We start from the raw sequence: 18,037 nt of genomic DNA on the forward strand, positions 1-18,037 counted from the left end.
TGATTTTGCTAAGTCATGATCTCAAAGCTTCTGGGATGGAGCCTCTTCTCTCTCTCCCTTTCTCTCTGCCCTTCCCCCGCCTCTCAAGGTAGATAAAAAAACTTCAAAAAAATTTTTTTTTGAAATAAAATACAGCACAATGGACAGTTGTTATTTTGATGGCGCAGCAGCTCTTTTATTTTCTGGGTAAGTCACCCTAAACATCTAGCCCTAGTGGGCACTGCTGTATTTATTTATTATTTTTTATTTTTTAAAGTTTATTTATTTTGAGGGAGAGTGCACCCACATGCATGCTTGAGCAGGGGAGGGGCAGAGAGAAGGAGAGAGAGAGGGAGAGTGAATCCCAAGCAGGCTCTGTGCTGTCAGTGCAGAGTCCGACAGGGCTTGATCTCAGGAACTGTGAGATCATGACCTAAGCCAAAATTAAAAGTCAGAAGCTTAACCAACTGAGACACCAGGCGCCCCTAGTTTTATTTATTTATTTTTTTTTGAGAGAGAGCACCAGTTGGGACAAGGGGCAAAGGGAGGAAGGGAGGTAAGGAGGGAGAGAGAGAGAATGAGAACCCCAAGTAAGCTCCTCACTTAGCATGGAATCCAACGCAGGGCTCAATCCCAGGACCCTGGGACCATGACCCAAGCTAAAATCAAGAGTCAGAGAGAAGCCCAACTAACTGAGCCACCCAGGCACCCCTGTACTGCTGTTTAAAAAAGAAAACAAGGGGCGCCTGAGTGGCTTAGTCGGTTAGGCGTCCGACTTTCGCTTAGGTCATGATCTCACGGTTCGTGGGTTCGAGCCCCGCGTCGGGCTCTGTGCTGACTGCCAGCTCAGAGCCTGGAGCCTATTTCAGAGTCTGTATCTCCCTCTCTCTCTGACCCTCCCCTGCTCATGCTGTCTCTCTCTCTCTCCTAGAAATAAATTAAAAAAAAAATTTAAAAAAAAAATAAATAAAAAAGAAAACAAAAACAAAAAAATTTCTGCTACAGGGGCACTTAGTTGGTTAAGTGTCTGACTTAGGCTTAGGTCATGATCTCATAGTTCATGGGTTCAAGCCCCATGTTTGGCTCTGTGCTGACAGCCTGGAGCCTGCTTCAGATTCTGTGTCTCCATTTTTCTGCCTCTCCCCTGCTTGCATACACTCTCTCTCAAAAATAAATAAACACTAAAAATTAAAGAAAAAAAAATTTCTGCTGCAGCATGAGGAATGTAGGCTGTGCTGACTTGCCCAACTCCAGCAGAACAGACCCTGTCACCTCCCCTTGGATCTGTTCTCTTTCATTAGCCTGCTTTTCTGTCTACAGTGACTGGCTTAACGGTAGATACCTGACCCAAGTTAGCCAATTCCATTCTCTGGTTACCACCGCCCTGGCCACTGTGGATAATTGTTGAACATGTTATCTAAAATGGCCAATGAGAATTTTTCGCTGGGATCATTTTTGCTGCATCTGTCTTCTTCCAATGCCCCCTCCCACTGCCAGCACGCACCCATAAAAAGAATTGGAGGAACATTCTTTATTTCTCTAGTGGCAAAACTAGGAAATGTGAACCCAGGAGCTGCTGGCAATAGAGTCATAAGGCTTGTGGAGAGGCAGATCTTTGACCCCAGTGTGCAGAGAGGAAGAGAGAGCAGAGATGGAAAGGAGTCCCTGATTCCACTCACTTCTTATAACTGGTTCAGTGAGCCACTAGATATTCTTTTAATTAAACTAATTTGATTTGGGTTTCTGTTATTTACAATCAGAAGAGCCCTGGGGCGCCTGGGTGGCTCAGTCGGTTAAGTGTCCAACTTTGGCTCAGGTCATGATTTCACGGTTCATGGGTTCAAGCCCCATGTCGGACTCTGTGCTGATGACTAGCTCAGAGCCTGGAGCCTGTTTCAGATTCTGTATCTCCCTCTCTCTCTGACTCTCCCCTGCACACGCTGTCTCTCTCTTTTTTTCTTTTTATTTATATATACATTATATACATACATATATATATATATAAAGAAGCAGAATAAAACACATCCATAGTGCTACTTCCCAGTGCCAAGTGCTGATAATATTCTGCCATATGTACTTGTCTTTTTTTTCTTTTTGGTTTTTCATTAGATCATTTCTAGTATCATTGAAACTTTTAATAAATAATTACAGTTTTCATAACTGTTTCCATAATATTAAACATTTAGGTTATTTCCAAGATTTTGATGCATTGTGGGCATACATTTTTGTTTCTATCTCATATTATTTCTTGGGATATAGTGCTACAAAGAGAATTACAGAGTCGAGAGTTTATTTTTGAGACAGAGAGAGACAGAGGGCAAGCGGGGAAGGAGCAGAAAGAGAGGGAGACACAGAATCTGAAGCAGGCTCCAGGCTCTGAGCTCTCAGCACAGAGCCTGATGCAGGGCTCAAACCCACCAACTGTGATATCATGACCTGAACTGAAGTCAGATGCATAAGGCTGAACCATTAGGGCCTAATTTAGCCTAATTTATCCCTCCCTGAAAAAACACAAATTCTGTATTGAATGCAGAGAGCTTCACTCTTACTAGGAGCTCAGTATTACAGTACTATCCATTTGCTACCTGATATGAAAATCTGTGCTTGTTCTTGGAAAGACAGTGTTTGTTAAGGTTTTAGAGTATGACTGTATAATGAGTGAGACAGGAAGTAAGGGACTCTTTGGGTGCCTGGGTGGCTTAGTTGGTTAAGTGTCTGACTCTTGATTTCTGCTCAGGTCATGGTCTCACAGTCGTGAGATGGAGCCTCCTGTTGCATCTTGTGCTGAGTGGAGCCTGTTTGGGATTTTCTCTCTCCTTCTCTGCCCCCCTCCACCACTCTCATGTGCATCCTCTCTCTCAAAATAAATAAATAAAACTTAAAAAAAAAAGAAGGGACTTTTACTAGGTAAGGTTGTATGTATTCTTAGAACTAGTATGTATTCATTGGAGAGGTTTCGGAAAAATCTATCAGGGATGATTGGGATGGGATCTTGATCACTTTAGGATTAAGACCCCTGATGGTTATTCATGCAGGGGCAGGATTTTATTCATCTCCCCCCCCCCCATTAAATGCTAATAAAATAAATTTGCAAAGGAATGAATAATACATCTATACCAAGATATTCAAGGCCATCTGTCTTTTAAAGAACACGGTAAGAATGTACTTATTAAATAAATAAAAATGAATACAAACTTGTATTAAATTTCCTAATTTCAACCAAATGTGTATTTTGGGTTTTCTTAGGCACATCTCCTATATAGCTCACATCTTATAAAGCAAAACAAAACAGAAAAACCCGGAAAAACCCTTGTTTTTCTATAGCTAATTTTTATGGTTTCATTATAGCTAATGAGTTTTCAACACAGGAATTCTCCTGAGGGAAATATCCTAGGCTCTGGATAAGATGAGTATGGGGAAAACTATGCTGTTAATTGTTTTCAGAGGACCCAACAGCTCAAATTCCACTGTCTGGTCCTTGATATCCAGTAGGGAAGTGGAGCACACCAAGAAGGTAACTGGAGACTTTCTCTCTTTTCCTCTGCTCATCTATCCTTCTCTCCCTGTTCCCCAAATACACACACACACACACACACACACACACACACACACACACACACGTGTCTGCTGCTCTTAAAAAAAAAAAAGGGAACACCTTGCTCAGTGTTATTAGTCTGGACTTTATCATTCATGATCACAGCTTGGTTCTTTTGTGTCTTTAAAAGCCTTCCTTAAAATGCAAATTCCTGGGGAGTGGAGGAGTGGGGGAAGCAAAATCCTGGGGGTGGGCACTGTGATCATATTTTTTTAAATTTTTAAAAAATATTTTATTTATTTCTTAGGGGGAGAGAAAGAGACTGCGTGATCAGGGGAGGGTCAGAGAGAGAGGGAGATACAGAATCCAAAACAGTCTCCAGGCTCTGAGCTGGCTGTCAGCACAGAGCCCTACTCGGGGCTTGAACCCACGAACTATGAGATGATGACCCGAGCCAAAGTCAGATGTTTAACTGACTGAGCCACCCAGGTGCCCTGTGCTTATCATATTTTAAACTGTTAACCATTCACACTAGGATTATCACTTGAGGCACTTGGGGAGGTAGGGCAATACCTGAGAGAAAGGGGGGAAAGAGTGGGGAGCAAAGTAGATACAGGTGAAGAAGGTGGAAGATTACAAAACAAGATTTGCCTCCCCTAGCTTTACACCTCTAACTAATCCTAGGATGTTACAGGTTGTTGACTCAGTATCAATTATTTTGTCTTACATTTGTAGTCCTTGGCAGGCCACAGTGTATTTTCCTTCTGTAATTGATTTGATTTTCTTAACCTAGGTGGGGGGAGGGTGTGGTGGGGAATGTTCTTTTTTTTTTAATTTTTTAATGTTTTTTATTTATTTCTGAGAGAGTATGAGCAGGGGAGGGTCAGAGNAGAGAGGTCAATTGATATCCCCCAAATCTAAAAGCTAATTAGAATCTAGATTTCCTGATGCTTAAATTCTATGTTCCATTTACTATTCCTCATAGACTCTTTAGGCATCTGCTCAGTTCAAATACAAGTAATAGGAATACATTCACAGAGAGAATATTTTTAGAAAGTGTATCTATATATAAGTATAAATAGCTTTTCTGTACATCACTGCTATTTTGAAACATTGATCTAAAAAGGCTTAGTGACTACATTTTGTGCTAATGTCCCACTTGTCTGTCAAACTTTAGCCAACCTCTGTCTTCTGGAACCCAACTTCTATTTGGAAGTAAGTGGAAAAAACCTTGGAGCAGTAAGGAAAATACCATAAAGAACATCCAATAATGCTAGAAGTTTCAAAGAACCACTGTCAGGCCTTAACCTAAAATGTATCGATTTACCTTTTTACTCTAAATAGGGATAATGCTTTAACTAGTTTAGCAATGAAATTTCTTTTTTTTAAATGTTTTATTATTTTTTAAGTAATTTCTACAGCCAGTGTGGGGCTTGAACTAACACCCCTGAGATCAAGAGTCTCATACTCTACTAGCTGAACTAGTAATGAATTTTCTTAATCTGGAGCAGGTAAAATGATTAAAGGAATGGATGGCAAAGCCACTGTTTAGTCAGCCTACTATGCTCTGCTATACTAAATGCCAGAGAAATAGAGATGGAAGTGCATAGAAGCAAACAAATAATTACAATGATGTGGTAGGCACTGTACTAAAGGAAGATATAAATCCTTGCCTAGTCGGGCAATGGGCCTTGCACTGTTCTGCTTATGAAGGTGAGACAGAGCTTCCTGGAGTACTAGTTTACTAGTGATTTCTAGTGGGTCTTGGAGATTGGGTAGGTGAGAAAGAACCTGGTCCCTTTGGGGAACAGTTTCCTGTGGTTAGAGACGTAACTAGACAAAGAGGTAGGGCCTGGGGCTTGGGGGCTTTGTATGTTAAGGGGTTTAAATGGTACTTCATAGACAATGGAGACCATTAAAGGTTCTAAACTGGAAAGTGAGGGCTGAAATAAGTCTTGAATTCTGGAAGTTGCATTGAAGTATAATTGTACTGTAGCTTGGAATGAGGACCAGACACAGATACCAAATAAGAGGTAGTTGTCATAATTCAGTCAAGAAATGGTAAATGCTAGGACACCTTGCTGGCTCAGTCGGTAGAATGTGCATCTTTGGATCTCAGGATTGTCAGTTCAACTAGAGATTGCTTTAAAAAATCTTGAGGGCACCTGGGTGGCTTGGTCGGTTAAGTGATCAACTCTTGGTTTCAGCTCAGGTCATGATCTCCCTGTTTATGAGTTTGAGCCCCACATTGGGCTCTGTGTTGACAGTGCAGAGCCTACTTGGGATTCTCTCTCTCTCTCTCCCTCTCTCTTCCCCCCTTCCCCTGCGCATCATCTCTCTTTCAAAAATAAATGATAAACTTAAAAAAAGGAAAATCTTAAAAAAAGGATAAGTGCATAAACTATAGTAACTGTAGAAATGGAGGGGACAGCACTTACTCAAGAGACAGTAAAGAAGCAGCAATGGAGAAATGTAGTGATTTGGTGGGGGAGGTGGGAAGAAAGAGAGAGAAGACTCCAGAGTGAGTCCTAGATTTTTTATTTGGCCAATGGATGAATGACTGCTACTACAAATGAGGAACACTGAGTGAGAAACAAGCTTAAGGCAAAGATAATAGTTCAAAATTTTCATATATAGAGTCATAGGTGACTGGGACATTCTGAAAATATCCTTTAGGGAATTGGATGTACCAGACTGGAGTTCAGGGCACAGGCTCAGACTGGGACTGTCCTAGCAAGAAGCTGGCAGCTTTGGCTAACAGCAGGAGGCAGAGTAGACAGAAGGTTTGTAGAGGACAAAATTTTGGAGACATTTGGGGGAAAAACTGCCATACATGCTTCAACAGCTCCTGAAGTATTTCCTGTCCAACAGCTTAGGACAACATGACATAGTTTCCTAATTCCTTCCCTCACAAGAATGGCCTCCTACAATGCCATTCTCCAAAGAATTGACATAGTGATATTTTAAAGCATAAATCATGTTATTTCATTCTTGCTTCTCTGACTCAAACCCAAAGTATTTAGCACAGACCAATTAAGTTCTACCTGTGACCTGGTACCTGCCTATCTCTCTGTCTGGATGGCCTACCAAATGTCTCCTGGGATCAACACTGCGATCCCCACACTCTGCTTCTCCCTCAGGGCCTTGGTATCTGCTGTCCCCTAGGTCTGGAATGCTATTTTTCTAGGTCTTGTGGGCTGGTTCTCTCTCTTCATTCAAGCCTGTTGGCAGTTTACTTCCTTGAGACTTTCCTTGACCAATCTAACCCATGTCCCCACCGCTACCATTCTCCATGCTCACCCTGTATATCGATTTTATAGTACTGATCATTATTTGAATGTATCTTTCTTTATTTACTATCTATTTTTATCAAAAGTCAGGACGTACGAAGGTAGATTTCCACATTTATTATCTTTTACTAAGTAAGCTCTACACCCAACATGGGGTTTGAACTCACAAACCTGAGATCAAGAGTCACATACTCCACCAACTGAGCCAGCCAGCAACTCCACACTATTTCTTAAATTAAAAGAAAAAAAGTTTATTTTTGAGATAGAGAGACAGAGCACAAGTGGGGGAGGGGCAGAGAGGGGGGAGACACAGAATCTGAAGCAGGCTCCAGGCTCCGAGCTGTCAGCACAGAGCCCGATGTGGGGCTTGAACCCGTGAACCATGAGATCATGACCTGAGCGGAAGCCAGATGCTCAACTGACTGAGCCACCCACGTACCTCACACTTACTATTTCCTAAGGGAAACAGGAAAAGTGGGACAGAATCATATACTGAAAGTCTTGAATTCCCCTTGAGCGGTTTTATTTAGTTTGCTAGATTCTGCAGAGCCATAAATGTTTGAAGTAGGTCAGTGACCTGTCAAATGTTTTAAAATATTTGTTTGGTTAAGGTGTTATAAAATGTAATTACTCCACCATACTCTGATCCTATGCTCAGTGAGACACTGTTCACTATAACTCACTCGTTTAACTACATAGAAAATTACTAAACAAATGAAGTGGCTGAGAAGACTGTAAAAAAGTCTAGACATATCTGAAACTAATTTGATGGCTTGAACTAGTTTTGTAATACAATTGTACAGTTAGTCCCAATCTCCTTTATCTAGGCTCCTCTTCATTTCCGTGTGGGAGGCATATGAAATCAGAGGTCATGTACTTATAAAGGTAGGATCAAACTGTAGCAGGCCGAGTGATCTACACACTGTGTGGTGCAGTTGTGTCTGTAACTTTATGCCAAACCACTGGTGGACCCCACTGCAGTGTAATCAGACTTTGGCTAATGGGAATGCTTTAAAGATGGATTATATAAAGCTCTTCCAGTAAGGCTGGGCATGGAAAGGACCTTGGATCACTGAATTTAATTCCACTATACCTTCTAGAGTATGAGGGTCAGATTTTGGAACACCTAAATGAATAAGACATATTCCTTTCCTTTAAAGAAGATAAAATCTAATCATTCAGCTCTGACTATGCAATACAATTAAGTGAATTGCATAATTTTATACGAAGACTAACAGAGACTGTTCTAAAGGGACTCCTATTGCCCTTGTGTCTGCCAGGCTCTGAAATGTTTGTGTGGGTTTTTCTTTTTCCTTACTGTTCTCTGTTTTTCCAGGGATAAATAACTTTTTATTTTTTTTAATCTGAGAGGCAGAGCGAGCAGAGGAGGGTCAGAGAGAGAGGGAGATACGGAATCTGAAACAGGCTCCAGGCTCCGAGCTGGCTGCCAGCACAGAGCCTGACGCGGGGCTCGAATCCACAAACTGTGAGATCATGACCTGAGCCGAAGTTGGACGTTTAACCAACCGAGCCACCCAGGCGCCCCGATAAATAACCTTTTAAACACAAGGTATGTATAAATATAAAGTTTATTTAGCATAGTGTTTAGAAAAATAAGTTCACATCATTTCAGAAAACAAATAAAACACTTAATTGTCCAGGCATAAACCCCTATTACAGTACAACATACATACTTTAGATCTCTTTGGTTGGGTAATTAAGCACAGAAATGTTCTGGGACATGCTCTGTGTGCCATCACCTAACAGTGCAGTAGAGACTCTGTTACCCCACCCCACGATATACATTCTGTATAGATTTTCTCTTTGTGTAAGGCACAGTAAAACCATATTGAGTATATAACTGGTCTCCTCTAAACATACAGTACATGCAACAAAAGAACAAAAATTGAGAACCCTGAAAGCCAAGAGAGTCACATGCTACATAATTTTGATTAATAAAATGTACTGTGATATTAAATTAACATGAAATGTATCAACTAGATACAAAATAACTGTTAGGCTCTATCATCTAAGTTCTAGGAAGACTTTGAAACATCTTTTGTAAAATGTAATTCTTTTCCCCGCAAATTTCCTGAATTACTTATATTTTTATGATGAGATGATCTGTCAAAAACATTGTAAAAGAATGAAGAACTTCTGTCTATGTACTAATGCACACTTGCCTAACGTAGCAGGGCAGGCTTCAACACGTGCCCAATAATCCAACTTTTGACATGCAAAATGCAAGGGCATATACAGGGAGGCTTAAGGTCAGTGTGCAATTTAACTACGAGTTTTTATCTATGGCTATAACGTCTACTTGCCTTTCATAACGCAAGAAAGGCACTGAAACATGTGTACAATTCAGTCTTTTCATCACTATAAATATACATGAACTATAAAACACTACAACACAGGTGTTCTTGCTTGATTGAGGAACAAATGCACCTTCTCTTTAATTGATAAAACTGGTGTTTACTAGATGTAACTAAGAGCTAAATGCCAAATTCTGGCAGAGAGTGCATAGATAGCCTCACACCAAAAATCCCACAGCCAGCAGCAGGGTTTGGGGTTTGCAGGGAGAGTTTTTACCCCTATTCTGATTCCTCTTTGGGGATCATTTGAGGGTCACTTGCAGCATCTTCAAGCATTGGTTTATGTAAGAGAAATTCTGCCACATGAACTCCAAGGGTTCTGAGACTGGCCCTTGGTATTGCAAAAAAAACATTTGCAATTCTGTGCAAGGAGATCATGGGGTTTATATCTTATTTCATTCACATATGTATGGGCTATACACCAACTGGCCCTTATTTTACTGAAAGAATAGAAAAGAACAGTAAGTTCTTTATAATGTGCATTGATTCTTACCTGGTATATTGTATAGCTACCTGGAGTAATTGCGGGCATATAATTACATCAAGTTGGGAGTATGAATGAGTTTCCTAGGTAAGTCTTAAGTTTTGTGCTATCTTTCCTTTTTCTTAAGGGAAAAAAGAGGAAGAACTGTGAATAAAAGAGAGACTTACTATATTTTTGGAAAACATATGAAACTTTTCCAGTTATATATAGAATATATATAACTTTTAAACCTTCCCATCTCCCTGATTAGATGGGTATTTTAAAATAATGAACAAAAACTCTTAATATCTGTAGCCATCAAGTGAAAAACATCATTTTTCATGTAAACTACACTACAGAACCATTTAATCTCAGTAACATGATCAGCACACACCTAAAGAAAAAAACAAGCTGTATAAGTAGTGATGGAGTGGAAGAGAAGTTGAAAACACCTGACTTTGAAAAAAAAAAAGGCAAATCACTGTAGTTTCAGCAGTTTAAGAACATTCACTACTTCCATAAAGGTGGGATCTGGGTTCTTTAACCAAATGATAGGAGGAAGTCTTGAGAGGGCTCTTCATCTACGCCTGCAAGTTCCATTTGCAATAACAACAAAGGGTAAGTCCTCTACGGCCCTTACGCAACATTTTCAGCAGACGGGCACGCAGAGATCAAAAGTACACTCTTCGTTCTGACCTTGAAGATGGCAAGATTGGTAGTATCTTTTATGTTCAACAACTTTAAGTCATCTCTGAAGAGATCATTTTCTCACATTACTTGCTTTGCACACACCAGAGACTTTACTCACTACATAAATGTATTTGCATTATTCCACCTTGTGTTCAGTCCTGATAAAATCTATAACCAGAGCTCACGTTATCAAGCAAGCTTCCTAAAGAAACCCCAAAAGATTGACTGCTGAACAAGACACCATAATATAGTGCAAATAACAGCTGTATGTCATAATGTAACAACTGATTCAAAACACTTAGAACTAAGTTTCATCAGGACAGACTTTTGCTCAAGAGAACTTACATAGTCTTTCTTTAGTTTAAAATGTTTTTTTGTAGCCTATAGGATTCATTTTACATGGTAATCTATGATTGGTATTTTCATTGTAATGAAGAGCATCAACAATAATTAGTCATTCATCAGTTTATGTCATAAACATACGTAATCACACAAGTGAAACTTAAGTTCTTCAGATTTAAAGCAATTTTGTGGTGAAAATAACCCTGTTAGATAGGAAGAGCCATCAGTGCTTCTGTTGACACTTCTGTACCTTGGTAAGAATAATAAAAAGGCCACAAGGTAAAAAGGCACATAGAATTCTATAGAAAAAATATTTAAATGAATCAGAGAGTTGCTAAATAAAGAACAAGGATATGAAAAAAAGTACCAAAATTCCAATATTGGGAGTCAGACTGCCTGTTTCAGTGTTATTAATATTGACCATAATAGACTCCTGATAAAAATCATTACTTTTAAAATCCTACAAAAAGTAAAACTTTGTTGGAAATAACTATGTTCACTTCCTGTTCAAACAATAAAAATAAATTAAACAGTAAGAAAACATTTTTTTTTCTTTTCAGTTCATAGTGTCTGAAGTATAAGAGAAACATATACAGCATAAATAAAATTCACTGTAATTCCTCAAATCCTTGCTTATAGGACTAATATATTTACACTCATACTGAAGTTTGTTTCAGAGTTTTTAGTGGAGTTGCAAACCTTCTCAGCCCCACTGGACTATTAGCAAGCACATTTGGAAATGTGTAGAGACAAACCAAGACTGTCACAAAAATGCTGAAAAACAGAAATGCTTATATTCAAAAATAAACCCTTAGAATATGTGTGGAGTACCGTGTATGCTTCTTAACCTCATCAATGCCCGTGGAGTGAAAGTAAACAAAAACAACCGTATTGTTTCTAATGCCAATGTCAGGTGGATACAGTTTTAAATAACTATCAAGTTCCATTTGACCTTAGAGTTATATTAAGTCAGCCAAATGATACACTTTGAGTTGATATATTTCATCTTGTTCGTCTCCCTCTATTTAAAAGACAACATATGTGAACAAAAAGGCTGCAGCAACGCAGTTCTACTCCTGTATATTTAACTGTGATCTTCATGCAGATCAATCCAAAGTCTCATGAAATCATTTACTCACAAAACTAGTGTTTTCCCTATAAATGGGAAAATTCCTTATGTCCTCAGGGCTTTGTGAAAAGATCTGCCTGCTGATGCCAGAAAAAAGAAGAGACAGAGAGAGAGAGAAATCAAGTTTATAAGTCTTGCATATCTTCATCCAATTGGACAGTTTGGAGCTTGGCGAGCTCTTTTTTGTCTGTTTCCAGGTCTTCACAGGCAGTCTCAACCATGCCCTCTAGGACATACTTGGATTTTGAGTCCAGCATCATCAAGTTGCTTGTGGCTTTGCCCTCAGAATTTAAGAAATTCTCTTTTATATTAGCTACTGATTGCAGAACCAAACGATGTTCTCTGACGAAATCCTGGTGTACTGCTGGGGAGGGGTGACCCACCTGGTCTTCAGCTGTAGGAACAATTTCCCCAAGGGCAGCCTGGGTCATGGGGACTGACAATAGATCTTGACCAGTAATAAGGGAACAGTTCTGAAGAGTTGCATAGTTAGTGTTGCTGACAGATGTCACAGTAGATTTGCTTGCCACAGGTGCAGACATTGGCTGGCTATCAGCAATGTCAGGGTTTAGCTCAGTGGGATTTAGCAAGGTAGGGGGAGTCAGGGAAAAATTGTGAGTTGGGGATACATTAACTAATGAGGAGGCCAGGGGATGGAGACTACTCCCCGAGATATTTTCAGAAGACAGGTTTGCATTTATTTGTGCATTCTGATTGACAGGCATCAACTGAGAAAATACGAGGCTCCTCTCCAAGCCCTCCTGTTTAACAGATCCTATAGTCTGGCCTGAATTAGGAACAGTGTATACCACTGCACTGGGAGCCAGAGAGCTCAAGAAAACCTTTCCTTGCTGGACTGTGGTGGACTCACTTGTAAATGTGCTCCCATCTGAAGTGCTTGAATTTACTGAAATATTACCTAAAAAAAAAAAGTACAGATTATCATTTACAGAACTGATAGGGAAAGAAAAAAAGATCACTTTTTTGACACACGTGATTTTTTTCCCCTCAGGTCCAGCATAATCAACTTGAGCACTCAAAACTACAGATTCCCAGGCTCTACTCCCGAGAATCTGACTCAGCAAGTCCTAGAACAGGTGTATTTCAAATTCCCAAATAATGCCGATGACAGAGTGGGAGTGAGAAGTGCTGGTTTAGAAACAAAGTATGAAAAACCAAAGGTTTTTCCAAGTTCTAATTTCAGTCAAGTTTCTGGTTGACTATTACCAACTTGATTTCTCTCTATCAGTTGATAGTGGTAGCCAGTTCTGCCAGTTACAACTAGAAAACACAAATGCAAAATAAAATGCCTTTGTTTGGAACAAGTTCAGTGGCTGACATAAATGGAAATGTAGAAAATACCCATAAAACGAGTTGCCCGGGGCTTGAAGTTAACCATATAAACCTGTACAGGCATGTTGCAAACTTTCACCAAACTAACCATAAAGTAATATCAAGTCAATAGAACACTCAAGAGTTCTTTTTACTTTTGCTGTGCCAGTTCTGAATTTTCAGTGTTGCAAGTGATAGGAAGAATTAATGATAATAATTAAATGTATTTTTAAGAACACAGATTAACATGAATAACTATAGCCAATGCTTCTCTGAAAGGTTTTTATCTTAAGGCTCTCACTAGAATGGTCTACAGAGACTAGAAACAGGAAACAAAACAAAACAAAACAAACCCCAAAAACATAAGTAGAAAGCTGAGGAGTTCAAAATCTGGTAACTCAGACAATACATGTGAATTAAAGCCTTCCCCTCACTCCTATTACCAAATAACACCCCCCCCTTTTTTTTTTGAGTCTTTACATAGGCCTAGTGGAATGATGGCAATTTTCTTGCCACTGAAAAGAAAGGTGGACTTGAGGGAATTTTGTGACAGAGGTATTCAGATGGGTTGTTTACCCTGACTTGAATTAGATGTTCAGTAAACTATTACTTTGAGAAGACAGCCCAATGTTTAAAATAATTCTCCCAAAACATTTTTCTTCTTGAATTAGAGTAATTGTGATTACAGTACCACTTGCATTGGTAAATAAATGTCACTGAGTTGGTTTTTATGTCTTCCAAACACTTTTTAAGCACCTTAAATGCAAAGGAATGTCTTCAAACAAACAAACAAAAAACCATTGTATTTAAACTTTCTAGTAACCACTAGAAAGTGTTCATCATGGAAATACTGGTGTTAAGAAAAACATTTCTATGTATATTTGGGTTCTTCCCTAACATGAGTGTTTGTTCCAGGCCAAACAAATGAAATGAATCTGACTTTGACTTAAGTGTGCTTTAAAATTCTTGTTGGCTGCTAAACTGTAACAAATAAACCATCTGAAATAGAGGTTTATTTTGTTATGTATATGTATTTGTGAAATTCTCTGTCTGTGAATAGGTGAACAAAATGATAGTTATTTTTGAGAGAACCATAAATGATAGGACAGGACATTTTCCCCAACAGCTATTAAATGTAAATAAAACAATATTTTTGAATGTGTAGAAATTATAACACACAAATGAAGAAGGAAAAGCAGATGTGATCTAAAACTTGATACATAAGTATAACTGCACTTGAATTATGATAAATTGAATTAATTTCAAAATCAGTTTAAAAATCCAAATGAAACAGGACATAAGTGCAAAGTATAACTTTGTAATGATGGTAAGGAAAAAAAAAACCCTTGTTTTCTCAGATTATGAGGTGAGTAAAAGATGTAGATATTCTGCTTTTCCATATAAATCCTAACTACTGAAAGATAATCTTCCTTGTCTACACATTTTAAAGCAAGGCTCAGTATCTGTTTTTGAGAAAGGCTGAATCCTCAAAAATGCTTTACAGAGAACTTCAGTCCATTATTTCTATAAAGGAACATGGCTTCCTGGACCCATCTGGTTAAACTTATGCCTTCAACTCACCCAGACAGTCTAAGGATTGACAGCTAAGTCATTTGACCTTAGCTATTTTAATTGAAAATGCTTATTCTTATTCATATGAAATGTCCCATTTTAAAAATTAGCTATTGGTTTGTAATAATTTTCTATGATAGCATGTTTCTAGATTATGCGTGAAAAGTATTTCTGCTTTTCTTCTCCCCCAATGTACATACCATACTTTTTGCTAAAATTTTTTGTCTTTAAAATGTTATCTACTGTTTGGAAATGTCCTAGAGAGACAGGAGGGGTTAGATTCACATTAGATTATTGTAAAATGAGGCACTTTAACTTTCCCTGCCTGTGGTTTCTTATATTTTTGTTGGAAAGTGATTTTCATCCTTTCCAAAACTTAGAACAATGAAGAGGTACATGGTATTCTGCAGGAGTTTTGTGTTTTCTTACCATTTTACTTGAGAATTTATTTTACAGAATGAAATTTACTCAACACTTTTTCCATGAATGCCTCAAAAAGCTGAAGTGGGTTATAGCTGTGCATAAATTGAGATTTTTTTTGATAAAGCCATTTTAAAGGAAGCTAATCTTTAAAGGAAAACAATGCCTAATTTTGCTTTCCAGGAATCTGGACATTCAGATTTGCTTACAGGAAGGCAAACCTGCATTAATGCCTCCCATTCCTAAGTTTAAGGTGCTATGCAACCTCCACGGCCACTCTAACCATTCCTGTTTCTATGTACAAAATATGACACAGAGCCACCCAGACTTGCTTCAAGTCAGTGAAAAAGTAGCATGTCAGCCTCAGGCTTCCCAAATTCCAGATCAGTGTTTTCTTCAGCAGGCTGCCTTCAGTAAAGTCACAAACATATAAAATAAGGCTAACCTACACATTTGGAGGTGGGGGGAGTATATGTGCAGAGCAACAGACACCCTAGCATATATTCATCTGGTTTTCCTTTAGGTCTGATAGTTGTAATTATAGGGGGAACATGAATCAAACACAATTGATCCAGTCTTTTTGGCTTGCTTTTCTAAAACACTTCTTGGTCAGATAGAAAATGCTTAGGTAAAGTGTACCCATTTGTACCAACTGCTTGACTAATTTTGTGTTCTTAGCAATATTATTAATTTTTAATCTTAAAATGTCAAACAATGGGTTATTTTGTAAGCACCAACTGTCTTATCATATTTCTATAATTGTAGAACTGGCAAGATTTGCTATGAACTGTATTTTTCCATTCAGATGTTAGGAAAATAAAAGCCCATCTCCATGATGCCAGGGAACCAACCAAGCTGGGTATTACATGGGTGTTGTGAAGGAGGAGAAACAAATCAAGGCTCTTCTGCAGCTGTGGCAGCCAAAAAGGTACCTGAACAGTAACATCAATCTATAGCGCTCACAAAATGCGTCATTTGCAGCAGCTGGCTAAAACATTCACTAGTGCATTATGGTCCTGAATGAGACTTTTACCTTGTGAAGCTGCTACTGAAACAGAAGGCAGCTGCAGTGGAGAGAATCCAATGCTCCCATTAAGGAACTGGCTGTTTGCTCCGGAATTGGGGATCTGGACAATGCCATACTGGTTAATTTGCACTGGTGTAGTAAAAGTCACTACAGAGCCTCCATCCTGGGAAGCCACCGTTTGAACGCCTTCTCTTTTTACCTCAGTGCTGGGTATCAGCCCTGGGAACGACACAGGGGCACTGGGGCTGTAGGAAGTGGTGGCTGCGGAGTTAGCTGAAGAACTCTGGAGGACTTTGAATTCCTTCACATCCTGGGTGGAAGACCCCAGTATGTCACTCATGGATATACCATTGCTCACAATGTTTGATGCAATTTTTGGTGGGTTCAGTGACACGGTCTGTGTATTTCCCACATTTAATCCATTAAGGATAACTCCATTGGGTCCCTGAATGAAAGAATTACCATTAAGAAAGACAGGTGAAGTACTTGCAGGTACCAAGCTTCCATTCAACAAAACTCCGGAAGAGCTTAATGATATCTTAGCATTTCCAATTTGTTGCATATATACTGGCTCCATGTGACTGGAAAGGCTGAGGTTGGTGACACTATCCGATGAACTGGAGAGTGGATGAGGAGACAAGTCCTCATGGCCCTTGCTGGATTCATCTTCAGTGCTGGGATTGCCATCTGACTCACTGCAGACAAGGGGAAATAAAGACATTCAGAAGGTCAGAGGGGTGACATTCTACCTAGTGCCATTTGTTTAGAAAACCTGCCTCTAATGCCATTAAAAGGCAGTATTTTAGGAAAGCAGAGCAGGAAGTCTTTAGTCTCATTTAAGCTATGAGGCCTGTCAGGACATTCTAACCATAAAGATAGAGAATGTGGGACGATAAACTCTCCTATCCCAATCATTTTCCCAATAATAAATTCCAGAGATCTGGAAGATGTAAATTCAGCTAATAGGATTTCCATTAGAATTGTGTATACATTTTTATAGCACTTTATTCCTTCCTGTTAAATTGTGCTACCTATACCACAGGGAAAAAACTCACTAGAGGAGGCATCAGTCTTTCCTGTTTAGAAACGCCTTCCCCTTCCCTAAAACCAATTCCGATTAGTGTGATTTTGGAAGTAAACACAACTGTGGAAGGAGCAGGAGGTGGGAAGTGTTCAGTTTTGTTTGCCAGTTAGTTAACAAGAGATCATTTTCTCACCTGCTCCCAAACTTCTACTCCACCAGACTGACAACTCTCTCATTCAACAAAGTGGCTGTCCTTGATGTAGGAAAGGCACTTTCAACCCAAGAACTGTTATGTGCAGTCGCCTTTGAATCCAAAAGAAGCCATAGGGGCCTATTTAATATACACCATCCGGTGCCCTGGTGACGTGGGAGGGAAAGGGTGTGGGTCACTCAGCAGCCTTGTAACCATCAGACCCCTTCCCCAGCACCCTCAGTCCTTCTGCTCCAGACGGGACTCGGTTGGCTCCACAGCTCCCCGACTCGGGAGGAAATACCAAACCCGGGTGAGGGGTAGTGATGGGGTTTCCCATTTGGTCTGAGGCCGGGCGGGGGAGAAAGGGGCAGTTAGCTGCAGTTTGGAAGCTTGGTGCGACTTGGCCCAGGAGAGGATCCACATCCCTGCAGTGCCCGGCGGTCGGTTCGCTTTCATGCGGAGGGGAGGGGATTACGCGGGCTTTGGGCTGCGGGGCCAGGAGCGCAGAAAGCGCTTTGATTTACGAGCTGAGGCTGAGCCGCCGTCGCCGTCTGCGAGGGTGACTCACCAGGGGTGCGGGTGGGAGGTAGATCCGGAGAGGGGCCTAAACCAGGCAACTGGGCTGGGGGCGGGGGTGTGGAGTTGAGGGGGGGGGGGGGCAGCCGG

At 39.9% G+C, this 18,037-nt stretch overlaps 1 protein-coding gene across 1 annotated transcript in view; it reads right to left on the minus strand.

The window, feature by feature from the left end:
• Positions 1-8,413: 8,413 nt before the first annotated feature.
• LOC144235389 (homeobox protein SIX4-like) overlaps positions 8,414-18,037 on the minus strand; it is an 11,831-nt gene continuing 2,207 nt past the window's right edge. Inside the window, 2 exon segments of the mRNA XM_077768947.1 lie at positions 8,414-12,722; positions 16,161-16,849. Coding sequence (XP_077625073.1) covers positions 11,929-12,722; positions 16,161-16,849 — 1,483 coding nt within the window. The 3' untranslated portion in view covers positions 8,414-11,928.

Source organism: Crocuta crocuta, unplaced genomic scaffold (genome assembly GCF_008692635.1).
Source record: "Crocuta crocuta isolate KB4526 unplaced genomic scaffold, BGI_CrCroc_1.0 scaffold10, whole genome shotgun sequence".
Taxonomy (NCBI): Eukaryota; Metazoa; Chordata; class Mammalia; order Carnivora; family Hyaenidae; genus Crocuta; species Crocuta crocuta.